This window comes from Desmodus rotundus, chromosome 12 (genome assembly GCF_022682495.2).
Source record: "Desmodus rotundus isolate HL8 chromosome 12, HLdesRot8A.1, whole genome shotgun sequence".
Classification (NCBI taxonomy): Eukaryota; Metazoa; Chordata; class Mammalia; order Chiroptera; family Phyllostomidae; genus Desmodus; species Desmodus rotundus.
Window position 1 is genome coordinate 27,926,268 of NC_071398.1, and position 20,270 is coordinate 27,946,537.

The window sequence follows — 20,270 nt, forward strand, 5'->3', positions numbered from 1 at the left end:
GGCCTGCTCCACCGAGAACCACTGCTCACTAGGGGGTTCTTCTTCCTCCATCCACAGGCCTCCCTGGACTAGGAGCCTGCCAAATCGCCAACAGCTGTGCCGGGTTTGCATTGGCCAAAACCTGAACTACAGGCTTCTCTCTGGCTAAGCACAACCCGATCCAGGGGGAAGCTGAAACTTCTAGCCTGAAAAGGCTAGAAAAGGCCTTGGAGCAAATCTCTGCAGGGCCACACACCTGCAGCTTCTCAGAGAAAGTGAACCTTGTCTGTGGACTTCCTGTTGACAGGGCAGGAAGCCTCGAGGCATGACCCAGCCCTTTGAATTGTCCCCAGCGTCCGCCTGTTGGGCAACTTCATGCTCTGCTCAATGGGATCATTTTACCAGGCAAGCCACAGTAGTGATTCATCCTCCCTGGGAGCCTCGGTTCCACCCCTTCAGTCATCTGGAAGTGCTGAAAATGTGTAACTCCTATATGCAGTTCTGAACTAAGTGTGCCGATGCTGTGGGCCTTTTTTTTCCAGACTGAAATTTAAGAGACCTGGATTCCAATCCAATGTTCATAACCAATCGCCTCCACCATGGCTTTGCTCAGTGTCTCCTGTTTTCAGAATGAGGACCAGCTCACACTTCTGTGACACGGACAGAGCAGGGGCTGTGGGTCAGGAACATGGACTTTAGCCTTGGCCTTGCTGCATGCTGCCTGGGCAGGGCACTCACATCTTAAATCTGTTTCTTAAGCTGTGGCATGTGATGGTTGGGGACGCCTGGTGTCCCTCAGAGTGTGACCTGCAGAACCTTTGTCTGCTAAACAGCTACCTACAGGAGTTCTGATCAGGAAACATTGGGGGAACTCTGGAGGTGGTGTCCTCGCTCCTGGAGATTTACATGAGGGGACACATGTGCATGTTACAACCTCTGAAAGTCCCATCAAAGGTAACTGTCTAACTTGGCTTAAATTTTATTTCCCAAGCCTGTTTGTCCCTGTCCCCTCCCCCCTTCTCCTTCCATTAATAACTACAGAGACAGTGTGAGACACAGAACCATTTGGGAAATAGGAAGCTAAAAGATTCCTGTATCCCATCAACTCTGACAGTCGAAGATTCAGTGATTGTCCCATCACCCACAGGGAAGGGTGCCATGATGATATCAGATAAGATGGTCAGCTGACTTCAGGGGAAATACTTCCCATGAAGGACAGTGGTTTGATGTGGTTACTATGCTTTAAGGTCTGGCTTCCAAATTTACAGATCAAGAATCTTGATGTGGTTAGTGCATCTGTGATGGTTAATTTCATGTGTTAAGTTGGCAGGGCCACAGTGCCAAGACTTTTGGTCAAACATTACCCTGGGTATTTCTGTGAAAGTGTTTTTTGAATAAGATTAAATTTTAAATTGGTGGGTTTTGAGTAAAGCAGATTGCCCTCTATTATGTGGGTGGGCCTCAGTCAATCAGGTGAAGGCCTTAATAGAACAAAGAGTAAACTTCCCTAAGCAAGAGGGAATTCTCCAGCAAATGGCCTTCATACCTGAACCACATCAGCTCTTCCTGGGGCCCCCAGACTGCTGGCCCACCCTGCAAATTATGGGCTTGCCAGACTCTATAATAGGATGAGCCAGTTCCTTAAATCTCTCTCTCTCTCTCTCTCTCTCTCTCTCTCTCTCTCTCTCTCACACACACACACACACACACACACACACCCTATTGGCTTTCTTTCTGTAGAGAACCCTGACTAATAGGCATCCACAAGAGAACAGACTCAGGGAGTCACCACAAGAGCCAGACTCTGGAAGACAGCATTCAGGGGAACTCCTCCCAAGAGGTAGAGTTTAGCTGATACAGCTGCTCATCACTTTATGGAGAAAGAAGTGTAGGCTGAGATAAGAATGTGTACAGAGTCTTGGGCAGTGGCAACTGGCTTGACTAGGCACATGGGTGGGTGTATGCAAGTGGTCACAGAGTGTGCAGGTCTTTGTATCACACATAACAGTCACTAGAGAGCACTCATAGCACAAGAGGCATTAAACAACTAAGTAAGCAGAAAGTCTTCACCAGTAGATGCTAGCTAGTCTGTCCTCGGCCACCCCGGTGCTGCCACATGGGCACAGAGTAGTCGTGGCGGCAGGGGCAAGGGCTGTGAATGGGTCTCGCTCAACAAGGCTTATCTAGCTGCTGCCACCGCCAGTGACATAGGCCAATGCTGAGCTGCCAATGTGGCACCATCCATCAAGGACACCCACCTACCACGTGGTGGCCAGTTGGTTACCTTAGACCCCTTCTACCCTGGAAGGCTCAGCAGCAATTCATCTTAACTGGAATCAACAATATTCCAGGTATGAGTTTGCCTTTTCTGCCCACAGGGCCAGGATATACAGTCACCACTTCAGTCCACTCTTGGATGGAACTCACACCATAGGATCTCCTGGTATCAGGCCCTCCGACTTGGACTGGAACTTATGCTCAGCTTTCCTGGGTCTCCAGTTTGCAGATGGCCAATAGTGGGGCTTCTCAGCCTCCCTAATCACATGAGCTAATTTCTTTTTTTTTTAAGATTTTATTTACTTATTTTCAGAGAGGGAAGGGGAGGGAGAAAGAGAGGGAGAGAAACACCAATGCGTGGTTGCCTCTCGCACACCCTCCACGGAGGACCTGGCCCACAACCCAGGCACATGCCCTGACCAGGAATCAAACCAGTGACCCCTTGGTTCACAGGCCAGTGGTGCTCAGTCCACTGAGTCACACCAGCCAGGGCACATGAGCTAATTTCTTATAGTAAATCAGTATATACTTATATCCTATTGGCTCTTTTTATCTGGAGAACCCTGACTAATACAGTGTGATAACTTGAAATGTGGAGAAGACCTTATGCATAAAGATATTCATTAATATTCTTAAGAATGAACAATTAGAAACAATTTATATACATGAAACATGCCCAGGACAGAATATTGTACAGTCACATAAATAATGTTTATGAGTTTTTCTTTTTAATAAAATGGAAAAATACTGGTATTTAATGTTATAGAAAAATTCAGAATGTAAAATCAACAATAATAATAATAACAATAATAACACTCTCAATTACTAAGCAAGTGTCAGACACCGCTTTGGCGGTTTTATGCACAACATTGAACTAAATGAAATTCTCACCGTTATATGCATACAAGGTCTGTCCAGAAGGTATCCAGCCATGTACTATGCAAAATGGAGACATTTACTGAAGAAGATACAAGATATAAGAAACATTGTACATGGGGCAATGATGCCTCAGTCCCCTTCAAAGTAGACATCTTGGGACCTCACACAGTTCTCCCAGTCACCATCAGCTGCCCCATCATATTTTCCTGAATCTCATCGATAATCTGAGATCTCTTCCCTTTTTGCCGCGACCAATGTGGGGAGGAGGTCCCTGAGGGGGAGCGACAGGAGATTAAGAAAGACACAGACACAGACACTTTAAGGAAAAGCGGGGACCAGGTGGAACATCATCCTCTGATGGAGAGACAATGACCCTGAACATGGTCTCCGTGTTTATTTTATAGGAGTTAGTTGGATAAAGCTCAAGGACATTTTGCAGACTCGGGGAAAAACTGCAGGCATAATTGCGCCATTCCCAGGCTATCTAAATGATAAATATTTCTTCTGCAAAAGTTACAGCTGCATTCAGCTGAAGCTTGTGGTTAACTATCTCGAGCTTCTTAACCCCTGCGGGTTCCGGCTGTATGACACCAGCCTTCACTGCCCTCCACACTTTTAAAGGTGATTTTAGTTTTGGGAAAAGCCAGAAGCCATAGGGCACCAAATCTGGGCTGTAGAGGGGCTGAGTCACCTGGCTGATTTGATGTTTTGCCAAAAATCTCTGCACTAAACATGATGCACCAGCGGGTGTGTTGTGGTGATGAAGCTGCCAATCACCAGTTGCCCATAGCTGCGGCCTTTTAACTCATCCCAGCAGTTTCTGTGGAGGAATGTTCAAGCTTACCACAAAATTTGATGCAGATTCACTGCTCTACTCACTGAGTCATTTTGAACGCCATGGCCACACAGTACACATGCTCACTCAATGGCCTCCACTGCCCCCACTGATTAGTGCAGTGGAGTCGTCATTGTTCGCGCATGCACATTGCAGTCCACTCACCCTGGCTGCCAGGTTACAACCATGTGGTGCAAACCATTCTCATTATATTAACAATGGTTGGACTTTTTCCTGACCTTGTATATGCTTGGAGAGTACACACCAAAAATCCAATTAAGTTCATTCTTAATTGTTTGTCTTTGAAGAGAACTGAGTTTTTGAGTTTTTTCTTTTTTCTTCTTTACCACACTGAGATTCTATTGCCTTTATGGTTGGAAGAAATTTAAACAAACTGGATTTTTAAAAGTAGGATGTAGCCTCGGTCCCCTGCCTCTGACTCTTCATCCAATTTGTTTACGATTATGGTACTAATGAGGGTAGCCTATGACAGGTGGCGGGAGGTCCTCTCCCTCTCCTGGAAGGCCACAATCCCCAGAATCTGCCAATGAAGTTAAATTCAAAATTACTGTATAACTAATGTATCAATAGCAACATCACCTTCTATGCAAATTACTTTTATTTCATTGTAGAGCTCACATAGCATAGTAATTACCTATCAGATGGTAATTACACTTTTATTATTTTTTAAACTTCCATTAAAAGAAAGCATCTTAAATTGGAAAGAAACAATCCATGTCACAAGCCAGTTAGTCAAAGACTGTTTGTCTGTTCAGAGGTCCCAGAATGACCATCATCACGTTCACCCCTTATGAAACACTCACCATGTACAGGCATCGGGCGACGTGCTTTGCATATGATGTCTCAGTGAGCGTACCTCGCCGCCGTGCTAGAGGTTTGTCTTGTTGTCACCGGATTACAGATGCAGAAACAGACGGAGAAAAATTAAATCGTGTGTTGAGGGGGCAATAGTCTCCACCTTACTGGGTTTTGTGAGAATTCAGTGAGGTCATTTGTTCATACATTCATTCATTCCACAACTACTTACTGAGCAGCTGCCAAATATCTGGAGCTGTCAAAGGTGCTGGAAAAATATCAGTGACAAAGGCCAAGCTCCTGGCTTCATGGAGCTTAGAGTCTGGTGGAGGAGACGGGCAATGCCCACATGAGGCAACTAGACTGTAGCCCATCAGCTAGTGATGCATCCTGCGGGGAAGAGGAAAGCAGATAGCAGGAGGGAATGTGGTGGTGGCCGTTACAGGGCGAGCGGTCAAGGAGGGACTTCCAGAGGAGAGGGCCATCACAGACCTGAGTGAGCAAGGGGACAAAAAGTTCCTGGCAGGGGGAAGGGCACCTGCAGAGTCAGGTGGGAGCCTGCCTGGTGCCTTAGAGCTGTCACTCTCAAGCTGGGGTCTCTTTATATTTTTCAAAATTATTCCTGACTCCTCCCATGAATGGTTTTGGTTTTGTGAGATACCTTTTGTTATTTACCATTTAGGAAGGAAAACTGAGACTTTGAAAAATATGTATGACAATTTATTAATCATAAATTCACTCTATGTTAACATGTAAAACATATTTTTAATGAAATATAACTATTTTCCAAAACAAAAATTTGGTGAGAAGTGTGGCGTTGTTATTTTGGTAAAGCTCTGGAATGTCTGGGAAACAGCTGGTTCCTCCTATTGGCTACTGAATCCAGTCTGTTGTGATATGTCGTTTTGCTTGAAATAGGTGAAGAGAATCCAGCTTCACACAGATAATACAGTTGGGAAAGGGAGGGAGGGTTTTTTTTTTAAGTTGATTCCTCAAGAGGAATGGCCTCTTTAGATAATTGTGGATGTTTTCCTTTGTTGCTCTGCCAAAAGAAGACAAATTTCTTAAAGGAAAATTGTCAAGTGGAATGTAAAATCATATCAATGAACTTTTTGTATCTTGTTTGATCAAAGTGCATTGGTCTATCTTGTATTTTGAGTGGATTTTACTCACACATGATTTTATAACATACCACATGGGTCATTCGGAAAATACTGATTCACTAAGTTATGCAGATCTTCCACATGTTGAAACATTGCACTATTCGTTACTGTTAAAAATATTCTTCTGTTACTATCACCACCAACCTCACCAGAAAAGTTTTCAGTGTTGGGAAGCTGCCCAGATCACAATGGTGAAAGTGATTTTCCCAAAATTCTAACTTTTTGTTTGAAAGCTTGAATGTTACCACGGACAATAACTTTTGTCAAATGCACTGAGCCCTTCCCGTGCAAATATCTCCTTCCTTCTCAAGGAGTCTGGGAATAATAATGATCATTTCCACCATTTAGTGAGCTCTTGCTGTATGCTCAACAGCTTGCTAAGTGACTTACATAATGTTATCTTGTTATTACACATATTTGTTTTCACATCTCTGCCAGGTATTATTTTACAGATGAGGAAAAGGAGGTCCAAAGAGGTTAGGTAGGGGCCCAAAGTCACACAGCTAGTGGTATTCCTGTGTACTGTCAGAGTTCCAGAGAAGAATTGTCCACGTAGGACAGGCCTAATTGAAACGTTCTGCCCGTTTGCAGCCGGGAATTAACCCCTGCTTGTCAGATCATGTACCCATTGATTTAGATGAATCCCTTTTGACAAAGACAAACTCATCAGGACTTAGCTCAAATGTAACCTCTTTGGGGAAATCTTACACCTTCCCTGGGTTGTAATAAAAAGTCTCTCACCATTTGTTAAATGGTGGTTAAAAAGTGTCAGGCGCAATATTCCATGTGCCACAGCCTCCTGGCCACATGCTTGCAAAGTAGGTGGTATTATCCCCTGTATGAATTTCCTATGGCTACTGTAACAATCACAGATTTTCTGGCTTAAACCAACACAAATTATTTATTTTACAGATCTTTAGGTCCCAAGATTCATTATGTTCTTTCTGTAAACTCTGGGAAAAAATCTGTTTCATTGCCTTTTCTAGCTTCTGGAGGCTGCCTGCATTCCTCGGCTCATGGCCCTACCTCCATCTACAAAGCCAGCAGCAAAGCATTTTCATTTCGTTCTTTCTCCTCCCCCTCCCTCTCACCTCCCCCTCCCTTCCTCTCTCTTACTCTCTCTCCCATCTGCTTCTGCTGTCATCTTTTTGTCTAATTGTCTGACTCTCCTGTCTCCCTCTTATAAGGACCTTGTGTATACTCGGGGCCCAAGAGATAATCCAAAGATAATCTTCCCGTCTCCAGGTCTTTAATTTAATTACACTTGCAAAGTCCCTTTTGCCAAGTCAGTTAACATAGTCACAAATTCCTGGGATTAGGATGTGGATATTTTGGGGGTGTGTGTGTGGGGGTACTGTGCCATTATTTTGCCTACCATACCTCCTATTACAATATAGTCACAGAAAGGTTAAGTAGCTTGATGAAGTTCACTCAGTCAGTGAGTGGGGGAGTCAGGATTTTAATTTATGTCTCTCTTGACTCTGGATTCCTCCACTGCTCCTAGACCCATTGGAAGCACCAGGGCCTGCTAAGCATTGCAGGGCCCACAGGCTTGTTCATATCTTCCTTTTAAAAGCATTTACCTCCTTGTATTGAAATCATGTGTTAATATTTGTTAGTAATTTAAAAGTTAGAACTCAGTCTTATTTATCACAATGTTTATTTTTTGTTCAAGCAGCATTATGCTAAAAATCAGATACCAACCATCCTAAGTCACTGGTGGGCTTTCAGATCCCTTCCAGGATTCACCCATGCACAGACTTCATGTTTCTGCGGTTGTAACCAGGACATGGATACAATATCATATTCAGTTTCCCCAGCTGTTTGTTATAAAAATTTCAAACACACAACAAAGTTGATAGTATTCCTTAGATCCAACAGTTGTTAACATTTTGCATTATTTGCTTTCTGTCCATGTACATTTGTGTTTATATAGTTTTTTGTTGAACCATTAAAAACAATAACTCATAGGTGCTATGACATTCACCCTAAATTCTTCAGATGCATAGCATAGCAATAAGAACATTCTCTCACATGAGCACATATTATTATTACACTATGAAAATTAGCAATAATTCACTAAAATCAACTATATCCACACTAGCTCAAATTTCTACAGTTGTCAAAAAAATATTTACTAGCTAAAACACACACACACACATGCACACACACACCAGGGTCCATTCGAGGGCCACACATTGTATTTGATTATGTCTTTTTAGCTGTTTTATTTTAGAAAAATTTCTCCCCCAACTTACATTTTTCATGGCAACCCATTTTTCAGTATATGTGCTGCCAAAGCGAGCACGGCAACCCATTTCTTCAAAAGACCAGGCTCCGTGTCTTACCAATCAATGTAGGAATAGGTCCTTCTGCAGCTCTGCACAGGGTCTGCAATAGTAGGCTCTCTGTACATGTTTGTTCATAATGGTTACTAATCACAGTAGCTAATTTTCATTGAGGTCTGGCTCTCTTAGCCAGTCTACTCACACTCATCCTAATTCGATCCTCACAGATATCTTATAAGACATTTTATTAGTCTCATTCATAGGTGAGGACACCAAAGGCTTAGGAAAGAGAAGTAGCTTGCCTGAGATCACTTGGCTAGAAGCGGGGCCAAACCAGATGGTAAACTGCATAGTCAGAAAGGGGGCTCACTTTCTTGAACCACTGATCCCAAAGCTGGTCTGTCTGAATATATGCAGTATGCGTGTAATAGGTTAATACTGGGTGTGCTTCTCTTCGACAGGCCCCAAGTGCGTTAGTTTGTTTTTTTTAATATCCTCCAATTGCCTTGTAAAGGGCATGGCACAGAGTAGGCTGTCAATGTCTGTGGAATGAATGAAAAGTGAATAAGTGAACGAATGGATGGAAATATGATCTCCATAAAGCAGGGGACTCCTCCCGATCATCCTTCCGCGCTCACTTCCGAGACCCTGGCTTAGAGACAGCCTGGGGTTCGGAAGGCCAGGGCAGACCTCAAGCTGCGGCTGCCCGGCACGAAACGTGCCGAGTTCCGCCCATCACCAAGGTGGCTTCCCGCTAGGTGAGAAGCCTGGGCCACAGGGTGCTTTGACGTTTTCATCTCTGTCCCCCGTCCTTTCCCTTTCTGGCCCTGCAGCAGGGCTCGTGTAGGTCTTCGTCCGCTCCCCACAGACAGGGTGCAGACCAAGCGCCCCAGGCTCACAGTCCACCCGAGACCGGCTCCCGCCGCGCACGCCCACCTGTCGGCTGCGCAGGCGCAGCGCGCACCCGGCGCGCCCGGCCTACCCGCGCCCCGCGGTGTGCGACCAGTGCGCAGGCGCGGCGGCCGATGCGAGTGTGTATGTGCGGGCGAGAAGATGGCGGCAGCGGGGGAAGCAGCGTGAGGAGTCGGCGAGCGACGAGGCTCATTGAAACGGGCCGCCATGGCCCTCCGCGGCCCACAGGTAGCTGCCGGCCCGTGCCCTCGGCGGGAAGAGGCCCCGAGCCGCGGGCAGGTGGGCACCAGGGCGGGCGGCGGGCGAGCTCCCGCACCCTGGCCCTGAGCGAGCGTGTGGGAGTGGGGGAGGGCGCCGGGACACGCTGCCCGGGACTAGGCCCCGAGCCTCCGCCGTCTCCGCGCGTCGCCGGCCCGAGCCTCGGTCCGCCCCGCGCCAGAGCCCGCCGGTCCTCCGCCTCGACGGAGCAGCGGACAGAGGGAGGCCGGGGCAGCTCGGAGAGGGCGTGGGAGGGGGGCGTGAAGGGGTTAACGCCCGGGCTGGACCGCGCCGACTGTGGAAATGGGGCCCTTGTCGTCGGTAGATTCAGCCTGGGGTCTTCGGGAGGCCCCCGGGGCAGCAGATCCATGCAAGCACTCCCGTGGCCTCTCTGTCCGGAGCGAGCCACCAAGATTTGGTGTTGCCCTGTTTTCCCCGGGCCCCCAAAGGGTGCTTTCTCAGCCTGATTGACCACTGCGGGCTTGCTGGTTTTCTGAGTTTTAGATTCAAGTCATTAAAGAGCAGCCTTAGGTTACTCTTGCAAAGAAAGCTCGAAATAAGTGGCCAGGACCGTACTTTTACTTGCGTGTGACATCTTTTGCACGAATCCATCGCAGCCTGGCTGACACTAACAAGGACACTAACCCTGTACAACAGTATCTAAAGTTTAGGGGACGTTTATAATAATCCCGTAGTGAAAGAAAATAAAATGCACCTTTCGATTTTAGAGAGATGTATATGTAGAGTTTAGCTCGTTTTACCCCCTACCCCCATTACCGATACTCTGGGTAAAAATCGATATGCGATATTGTCAAACTTGTTGTAGACCGCTTATTTGTTGACATATAATCCCTAGAAATTATTACATTTTTCCACCATCTCAATGTGTTTTTTGTATTAAATATGGGGAAATGAAACAAAGTAGCTATTTGGTAAACCGGTGGCCTTTATTAATCTTTTGGTTTCTGTTGCCCTTTTGGAAGTGGAGTCGATTTTAATAACTCTTCTAATTTTTGCGTGTTGTGGATTTTAAAACGCAAAATCTTTTTAAAAAAATTAGGTCTTTAAGGGAGTTTCAATTTCGTTAGACGTTTGGGACTTCAGTTTGCACGAGGAGTTTGCCACTTTAACTTTTTGTTCATGTGTTGTCTACTTTTAAGTATTTAGTATAGTTCTTTGCACAAAAACGGGGCTTAGTATTTGAATAATTTTTAGAAATGTGTAATTAAAATATTATAAGCGATTTGGTATTTCTCTTTTCCTCAACTAAAAATATTCATGTAAATAGCTTAATAAAATAAGTATGGACAGGTACAGGGTCATTGTGTAATAGAATATTCATAATGATTTCGAAATGAAATAAATATGTTTAGGCACAATTCACTTCCATTATTAGAAGCACCAATCAATGCAAAATTGACTGAGATATTAATTAGCAGTGATCATATGTAAACGTAATTGTAATTTCATTTTCATTCAGTGTCCTACTACTGTATTTATGTTTTATACAACAATATGGCCTATACTCATCTTTATAAAGTGGAAGTGGCAAAAGTTAGCTGAACATAAAACTTAGCAGCACTTTGGGGTTATTCTTTTAAAGTATGGTCTAAAGGATACCAAGTTGTAGCATGGAGAGGTTGGCAAAGGAATAGTGTGGTTTCTCAGTTTTTTAAAAAACATAGTAATGAAGTTATATGTAATAGGATTTAATGATTTGGTCCTGCTCGAGTTAGGTTGAGCAGTTTAATAAGTTTGTTTTATTCAGTTACCTGCTGTCCTAAGGCTCTTTCAGCCTCAAAAGCCATTCATTCATTAATTCAACAAATATTGATTGAACACTTACCCTGTGCCAAGCACCATAATATGCATATTGCTTGTTTACTATTGGGAATGACAACCAATTAAGGTTACAGTTTTAAGACTCTGTGTAGGTTATATCTTATTTTCCTACTGTTGATTGAATCCTGTTTCCTGGATTAACAGGAAACCGCAAAACTCAGGAACATTTCTAATGCCAATAGCTTTCAATATTTTAACATGCTTTGACAGTTGAATTGTAAGTACATCTTTAATTTATGGATATTTGTTGTCACAGGGTTCTGATTAAATTATTTGTGGTAATTAACTTCAACAGACCAGTTCTGCCTTAAACCAGAAGAAATTTTTGTGATCATCGCAGTTGTTCATGGTGAAATCCCCACAGTAGCGCTCCCTGTACCCTAATTCCATGTCGTATGGCTGCTGTTGTCTTGGTCCTCTGCAGCAGGCAGTCTTGTCGTTACCTTGCAGTAGTAGGGCCCGCACATTGTGAACTGGGGAACTTCTTGGACAGTTCTCAGCATATGGTGGAGTGTCACTCTGTTGTTGTTGCATGTCTTTATATATGGCAGTTGTGTTAGTAATTCTCAAAAATGTCTCAAAAGAGACATTTTTTAAAAGATTTTATTTGTTTTTAGACAGAGAGGAGGGGAGGGAGAAAGAGGGGGAGAGAAACATCAATGTGTGGTTGCCTCTCACACACCCCCTACTGGGGACCTGGCCAGCAACCCAGGCATGTGCCCTGATGGGGAATTGAACCGGCAACCAGTTGGCTCACAGGCCAGCACTCAATCCACTGAGCCATTCCAGCCGGAGCTCAAAAGACACATTTTTATTGGAGTCTCACGTAGTGAGTAGCTGAAGTAAATAAAATTATTTGAATACAGGATAGTTGGAGATACCTTTATTCCTTTGCATAGTGACAGCAAAATACTGAAACATGTCCAAAGACTAATTATGCTATTTAAAGTTTACGAGTTGATGGTTGTTGCCTCAGTGGTTTCTACAGACCAGCAGTACAGATGAGCCAAATCCAGGGCCTCACCCTCATGCTCTGGAGCCCATCCTGTTGGGACCACAGGGTGCTGAATACAGTGAATAATAAGTGGACCTGCTTTGTTCTAAATTCCTCTCTAGAGCAGAAGTTAGGATATATATTCCAGGGCTTGCTTCTTTTTTTCTTTTTTTTTTAAATGTGGAACTGACATGATTTACTAGTATTCATGTAGGAAAACTTAGAGGACAAAAGGATTACAAAGCTTAATGATTTTTTAAAAAATTCTCACCCGAGGACATGCTCATTGATCTTAGAGGGAAAGGGAGGGAGAGGGAGGGAGAGAAACATTGATTGGTTGCCTCCCATATGTGCCCTGACCTGGGATAGGACAACACTCCATCTAACTGAGCCACACTGGCCAGGGCACAAATCTTAATGATTATTTGATGCCAAGCCTAGAGGCACATATACTTTGTACATTGCTCAGAACATCGTATGCAGGTAATTGAAAAAAAGTTGTATCATCTCTACTTGAATTAGTTACATCAGGGTTATTTTTTGTGTGTGTTTTTGTTTTTACAGATTTCAGACATGTAAGTACTTGCTAATGGATCTGGTTTTTCAAGTGGCACATTAAAGGTGGTTGCTGAGGACACTTCTTACTGATAATATATTACATATGAAAAACAGGAACAATTTTGCTTTTGAGCTTGTAATTAGACTGTTGCATTTCTATTTACTGCCACACATGCAGGAATCACTATGGCACAAAACAGATAAATGTGTTTGCAATGGAATTTATTGGCCTTTGGCCATTGGATTACTGTCGTTTGTCAGTTTAGTGCTACTTCAGCAGTGTAAATGTTCATTTCCAAAGACTTATATGTGCTTGGACTGCAGTTTTCCTGTTTATTGAAGTAATTTCCCAAAACGTCTTTCTGTGACCATTTCTGTCTGTACGGGCTGGGTTAAGAATTTGAGTAAGCATAATAAAGGTAGCCCATGGGATATACCCCATAGTATTTGTTTCAAGAATCAGAAATTGTAGAATCTATCATAAACCTAGATGTGGAGTCTTCAGAATGTAGACTTTTCAAAAGCTGACTACTTTCTACTTGAAAGCTCCTCAGCCATAACCCAATTTTTGGCATAGGACCTGAGAAACCAGAAGCTGTCAGCCAGTTAACTCCATTCTGCTCCATGTCTTAAAAGGTGCTACGCTGTGGTTGCCTGCTGCTGTGAATAGGAGGTGAGTGAGGTGTAGAGGTAGAAGCGTCATTTGGGGCTGTGAGAGAAAGGAAATGTAGAGAATTAAAGCATGTATTCCTAGGTTTGTTCTTTCTGGCTCACTTGAGAATTGTTAGATGACAGTATACACATCATTGCCTGCCACCAAGTGTCCACGTACTTGGACCGATTGCTCTTGTGGTCTTTGCAGCTTTATTGGTTATTGTTCTTCAGATCAATTCTCAGTTTATTTTTTTGGTATCAGTTCAAGTGTCTCACAACTAGTGCGCTAGAAATGGAAGTGCATCCTGACAGGCGGACTGGGGCCCCACTCTCCTGCTCCTTTCGTCTGTGTTTACTGGATGCACAGATCGGTATGCCCTTCCTCTCTCCTGGCAGAGTGGTCTTAAAAGTATCAAAAAATTCAACATGACAGCTCCAAACTTATATTCTCAGTGGAGCTACTGTGAAAAAATGTATGTTTAAATATTAATCAGATAATGTTAGACATAACATATCGGGTATGCCTGGCTGTAAAGAGACTGAATGTAGGAAAAACACAAATCGAGACTGCACCTGTTACTGTGGACGGCTGGCTGGGGCAGGAAGGGAGTGCCATGAGCAGTGGAGCCCCCGCCCCCACCCCAGCTGTAGTCCTTACTGAGATGCACTGGTTGCACTGGAAGTAGTGGGGAGGGCTTTTTGGACCATTTTCTCAACTTATTCTTCTCACTGTTGACAAAAATGGAAGTTTACCATTATTGTGAATATGTGTTAGAAATACCTATTTTTATGTTTTAATGTGTTGAATGAAGCCGGGTATCAGCATACAAGGTTAATTACATTTTGCAAGCCATAGACCTTGTGAACTAGACCTGCCCAGGATCACTGAATATATGGTTCTGCATAGGAAATTTTGATTTGCCTTTGGTCTAAGGAGGAGTTACAGTCAGTGATAATTGTTTTCAAATAAACATAGTGTCCTTTGCCCAGGATATAAGCAGTACATTTTAATTTTTGCTACATTCTTTTAAATTTAGTCATGAACAATTAACTTGTGAATTTATTTGGTGTTCTGATAACTGTCAAGAGGATTTCTAGTGTTCTCTTTCTTTTGCATTGCTCCTCTTTAGATGGCTTATAACTCTGAAGGAGGGAAGCGATGCCTCTCTTGAGAGACTTTCATCTTACCTCTTTAAAATGTATACTCTCCCTGTTTCTGAAAATACCAATCTTTTTCCTTTTGATAGAACTTGTGGCAGCTTTGGGGAAATAGAAGAGAATTTGAAAATGAAGTTTAATTCTAGAGTTTTGGGAGATTCTTGCCCACTGTGGTAAAACAAACAAAAGACTTCTGTTGATATTTTAAGTAGAAATTCCCATTCAATGGCTGCCAAGATGTATATGTTTATTTGAGACCTGGAGCAGACCTGGGTAGATCTGATAATTGGACAAGGAAGATCATTTTTGTTATAAGACACTAAGCATTGCAGTAGTTGATCGTGGAGAATGTTGTGCCGTGTATAAACTGCATGGTTATAAAAGTGCCATGGCTGGTTTGATCCTTACAGCAACTCTGTAACATGGTTACTACCATTTCATACAAGTAAAGGAAGACTCAGAAGGGTTGTGAGTTTGTCACACGGCTTTTCAGTGAGTAATCAGGGACTTAAAGCAGGCCTTTGGACTTCCAAATTCTTTGCCTTTTTTTCTTTGCCAAACTGCTTTTCTAGAAGAGACTGTTAAAAGGATAATGTGTCACCCTATGATTTCCCATAGTAATTCCTCGATGAAAGTTTATGGTGGACAAACAAAAGAAATAAAGATTTAAATGTTTTGCCCTGGCTGGTATAGTTCAGTGGATTGAGTGCAGGCCTGTGAACCAAAGGGTCACTGGTTTGATTCCCAGTCAAGGCACATGCCTGGGTTGCAGGGCAGGTCCTCAGTAGGGGGTGTGCGAGTGGCAACTGATGTTTCTCTCCCTCTCTCCTTCCCTTCCCCTCTCTAAAATTAAATAAATAAAATCTTTTAAAAAAGATTAAAATGTTTGAAGAAGTAATATGTTACTATTACTAAGTGGTACTAATTACTAAATATTGTGTGGAGTACATTTTGATATGTTATTATGTTTAAATACAAAATAAAGACATGCCATTTCTAAGACATGAAAACAATACAGAAGTATCAAAAAATATGTCAGTCTCTTCCTCTCATCATAATCTTCAGTTTGATATATGTGTCTCTGCTTTTTTCTGTTGGGCATTTTGGGGCTGCTGTTTCAGTGTATCATAATACAGTCTATTCTAACTGAGCTGAGCTTTTTGGAGCGTCTTGTTTTAAAAATTACTGAAGGCATCTATGCAAATATAGTAAGTTTTCTTATTTTTACCCAATTTTGCCTGGGACTGGAGCAGACACACTGGAGGTTAAAGTGGTTCATTGGGACCCAGTATACCGAGGACTGTGGAAGTACTGTAGAAATTTCTGAGTAAGAAAATGTCCAAATGACTTTTTTCTTTAAAAGAAATTATATTTTGAAGACATTCAGCTCCTTAATTATAGCACTCATGCTCTCCAGTTTTTCCGTTGTGAAAGAGGTCTGATTCAAATTCGCTTTACTGCCTGCCAGTCACTTCTGCACTAGAGAGGATTACTGAGAGGAGAAACCTTTTGTTTGGTGGAGAGATTGGTAGGTCACCAGCCTGAGTGAATATTGGGGAATTGGGCAGTTAACCTGGCTGTTTGTTCCAGTATCTTCTCCCAAATCAGGTATTCTTCTCCTGCCCCTTTGTTTCTATCAAAATCCTGCAATGGCTGACAAGAAAGCACTCTCACCCACACCCCACCTCGGGTCCATCTCCCCAGAGACAGCCGCATTCAACCATCCACTTCTAATAAAATGCAAAATCAGGTTCCATGGGTAGCTTTCTTTTTCGTTTGGAATCAATTTGTAGGACATCCAACACTTATTCAAAAGTAAGGCCTTTGTATCTTTCATGATTGTTCAAAGATATTTGGTGGCTGGACATTAGCAGTGTGGGGCTGAGAAGAGAATTCTTGTGCTTTAGAAGTTCAGAGTAGTGGGGAGAAAAACAGGTGAGTCCTGTTTTAGGGTGGTAATTCTTGCAACAGAGATGTGAACAACATAATCAAAAACATTTCATTCATTCATTCATTCATTCATTCAGCAAATAGTTATTTTGTGGCTCCTGTGTACCAGGCACTGAGGATGGGAGTCAGGAGCAAAAGCAGTCGTTATCCCTCTCCCAGGGAGCTTGCTGTCTAGTGGGGGAGACAGTTGCTAACAATCACAGTAATGCATTTGTTATTCCAAACTGAGAAATGTGTCTGGAAGGAAGGGAACAGTCTGTGGGCATGCCCTGGGGAAGTCAAGGAAAGGTTCCCCAGAATGGGTGCCATAGCTGAGAGCATGAAACAGTGGTAACAGCATGTGCAGTGGCTCCGTGACTGGAGGGAGTTTGGAGCGGTTATGGAACTCAGGGAAAGCCAGTGTGCCTTAAGCTCAGTGCTGGAGATGGGAGGTAGACAGGATCCATCCAACCTTGCAGCCTTCCTTAGACATTTTTACCTGTATCCTGAGAAACATGTGGAGGAGGGCATGACGCAGCATTTGACCACAGAACCTGGTAATCAGATTGTATTTTGGGTTCACTGTCTGACAGACCGATATAGAATAGACTCCAGCAGGGTCACAGCGGCAATAAGATCAGTAGGAGGGTTCTTGGATTTTTGACTAGGGAGTGTGTAGTAGATAGATATGGCACCGTCCAAGAGATAGTTAGGGGTAACATGGATTGAGAAGGAAGAGAGTGACTGAGTGTCAGGAGAAGCTGGAGACATGTTTCTTCTAGAAAGGCGACATTTAGAGGGAAGCATGAGGACGAGGGAATGTTGGGGAAAACATGCAGAGGAACAATCTAAAAAACCGGCGGCATGTTTGGGAACTGGAATAGGATTGTGGCTGATTGATGTATAGAGTGAAGCGGTGGACAGGAATCGGAGGAGGGGTGAAGGACCTTGATAGTTCAAGCCAAAGACTATTTGGTCTTGTGAGCAGGTGGGTGTTTGGGAAACCACAGGTTTTAGGAAGTGGGTAGTACCATGTTGTGTTAACATTGCTGAATGAGATGATTGTACAGGGCAGTCGTGGGTTGTCAGGGGTATCACTCTTGGGGCTGTCCTCCAGATATGGGAATGTGCCCTTTGCTCGTCTCAGCACCTCAAGCATCTTAAACCCCTAAACTTTGAGGGGGAAAAGGTAGGGCATTCTTTTGGGGACATCTGAGGCAGATTAATATAAGACAAATAGACCTTGAATATTATCAGTGATAATTAGATAGAGTCTTTAGGGAAGGTCATTTGGGGACATTATTTCCTTTATTTTATAGGAAATAATGTTGTTTAAAACAAGCAGTTGTTTCTTGATTATGCTCCTAGAAAGTAAGGAAATATGAAAAATGTATAATCTATGATATCCCACGACTCTGAGATGACTGTTAGTATAAGTGTGGGCAAAAGTAGGTTTATAGTTAGTATGGAGAAAGACATGCAGGTTATCATTACAGTAGCTTTATTAACTCAAAAGAATGGCACAATGGCACAATAATAATAAGACAAATACTGTAAATAAATAATAATAAAGAATAAGCTGTTCTGTGTATTCATAACTGTAAACTTGCTCACCCTTGTATTTTGAAATGCTTCCCTTCAATGTCTTTTGTAGTAAATTGTAGACATTTGGGATCATTTTATATAATAGTATTTAAGGTATCCTTGGTCATGGTCTTCTCCACATGTTCTGGGTAGGGATCCTTGTGACCAGGTCCCAAGTCTGTGTTTTTGATGACTTCCATGGGTTATCTTAGCCATACTCAAGTTTCAGAGACTCCATATGGTTTTGTCTACAGCCTTTTTCACATAATCTGTTGACCACTTTCCCATGAATGGGATTAATGAGATCAAATTTTGGACAAAATTAAAAAAAAATTTTATCCTCAGCCGAGGACATTTTTTTTTCATTGCTTTTAGAGAGAGAGGAAGGGAAAGAGAAAGGGAGCAAGAGAAACATCGATGTGAGAGAGAAACATCGAATGGTTGCTTCCCATACGCGCCTGGACCCGGGGACCAAACCCGCAACCCAGGTATGTGCCCTGACCGGGAATTGAACCCGAGACCTTTCGGTTACGGGATGATGCTCCAACCAACTGAGCCACACCGGTCACTCTGAGAGGTGACATTATCTTATTTTAGCATTGAGTGGACTGACCTATAGAAACGGAAGCAGCTGAAAAACCTGTAAGTTTTGAAGATCCACCACATTGGGTCTTCACAATGAGATTTCAGTTTTGTTGAAGTTCATTGACTAAATGACCAGTTCCTTTTCATCAAACATTTATTCAGCTCTTGCTGTATGCCAGGGCCTGTGCTGGAATTGTAAAGCACAATTACAGAAAACTACAGAATGTTTCCTGAAACCGTGAGGTGCTCTGCTGATAACTGCTGCGCCCCATGTCATGAAGCAGGGCCGTAATGGACAGTGCGGGGGCAGCACAGATTCACTGCAGCTCATTTTCACCGGGAAAGTCTGGTGTCCTGGAGACTTGGAGCTGCCTTTCTGATCCACCCTGAAGCCTGGTTGTGGTCACAGTCTCTTTGGGGATGTATGCACACAGCCAGCCAATTTGACATCAGAAGTTCTCGCTGCTTTTTTGTGGTTGCTGGTCATGGATTTATCAGCTTAAGAAATTCTTGCCTCCAATTTTTCATAAACTGGTGCTAAAATAATTACTCTTGTTTCTCTCTTGGTTCTTACAGAACTCTTGGCTTTTCCATGCCAATAACTACACAGTGAGAGTTAAGTGCCAGGAGCTTAAACTTTCTTTTTAATCTGTGACTAGAGTTCTGTTTAGTGAGAAAGAGACGAGATAGCATTAAAAAAAAATCTTAGAAAGCGTGCTCTTCAGTTTTGGCTGGAAGCTTACCTTACTATAACTTGAACTTGACATACAAGGATACTGTAGCAGTATTCTAGCAGTGACTAGACCTGGACACAGTTGTTGAACAAGTGAGGTTTTTTTTCTTTTTAAAGTGGACAGAAAGTAAAGTACATTGCCATTTTGTTTCTTTGCCATTGATTTCTTCTTGGGTGATAGATTTGAGTTAGCTCTGTTAATTAGTCCATCACTTCTTTATGAAAAAGGAAAGGAATCCCATGTGTGTGGTGTGCACCGTGCACTTTGAGGGCCCTGTGGCCTTCGGTGCTGTCGGTGCTCCATCTTTTCTCCTACACTCGGTCAGCTGTTCGAGGAGGCCTCCGTTCTGCTGGGCCTGTGTGGGCCCTGTGCCCAGAGAGATGGAAGGAAGGCATGGCCCTGCTTGGCGAAGGGAACACCACGCAGATGGTTGTCTAACTAGAGCTCTGGCAGGTGCTCTCAAGTAGGAGTTCAGGAGCTTGGGAGTGATCTGATTGGCTCAGGAAGGTTTTTTTGAGTATCATGTGGTGTGGTTCTCCATTGCCCCCACCACTCAGCACAGCATCTTGCCTTAATTGTGTGTCAAATGGATAAGTTAATTGAAGGGGGGACCAGTTGAAGGAAATAAAGAGAACATCTGGTGGTTGTTCAGTGTGTTCAGGACTGCACGTGGGTTTGTTTTGGTGTTTGTGGTTCTGGCAGTGAAGAACAGGATCACAGCATACAGAACCGTAAGGGGCAGATTTGCTTTCCACAGAAGAGCTAGGCTGCTGCTCGTGAAGTTTTCAGATTGATTATGGTTTTTGCATTAAGAATGCATGGGTG

At 43.3% G+C, this 20,270-nt stretch overlaps 1 protein-coding gene across 3 annotated transcripts in view; it reads left to right on the forward strand.

The window, feature by feature from the left end:
* Nucleotides 1–9,244: 9,244 nt before the first annotated feature.
* Nucleotides 9,245–20,270, forward strand: part of USP10 (ubiquitin specific peptidase 10) — a 65,157-nt gene continuing 54,131 nt past the window's right edge. Inside the window, exons 1-2 of one of the 3 annotated variants that reach the window (XM_053916126.2) lie at nucleotides 9,256–9,377; nucleotides 18,502–18,614. In XM_053916126.2, coding sequence (XP_053772101.1) covers nucleotides 9,263–9,377; nucleotides 18,502–18,614 — 228 coding nt within the window. In that variant the 5' untranslated portion in view covers nucleotides 9,256–9,262. Of the gene's footprint in view, nucleotides 9,429–18,501; nucleotides 18,615–20,270 lie in introns of all 3 variants that reach the window. The other 2 variants (XM_053916128.1, XM_053916127.2) reach the window with 2 other exon arrangements.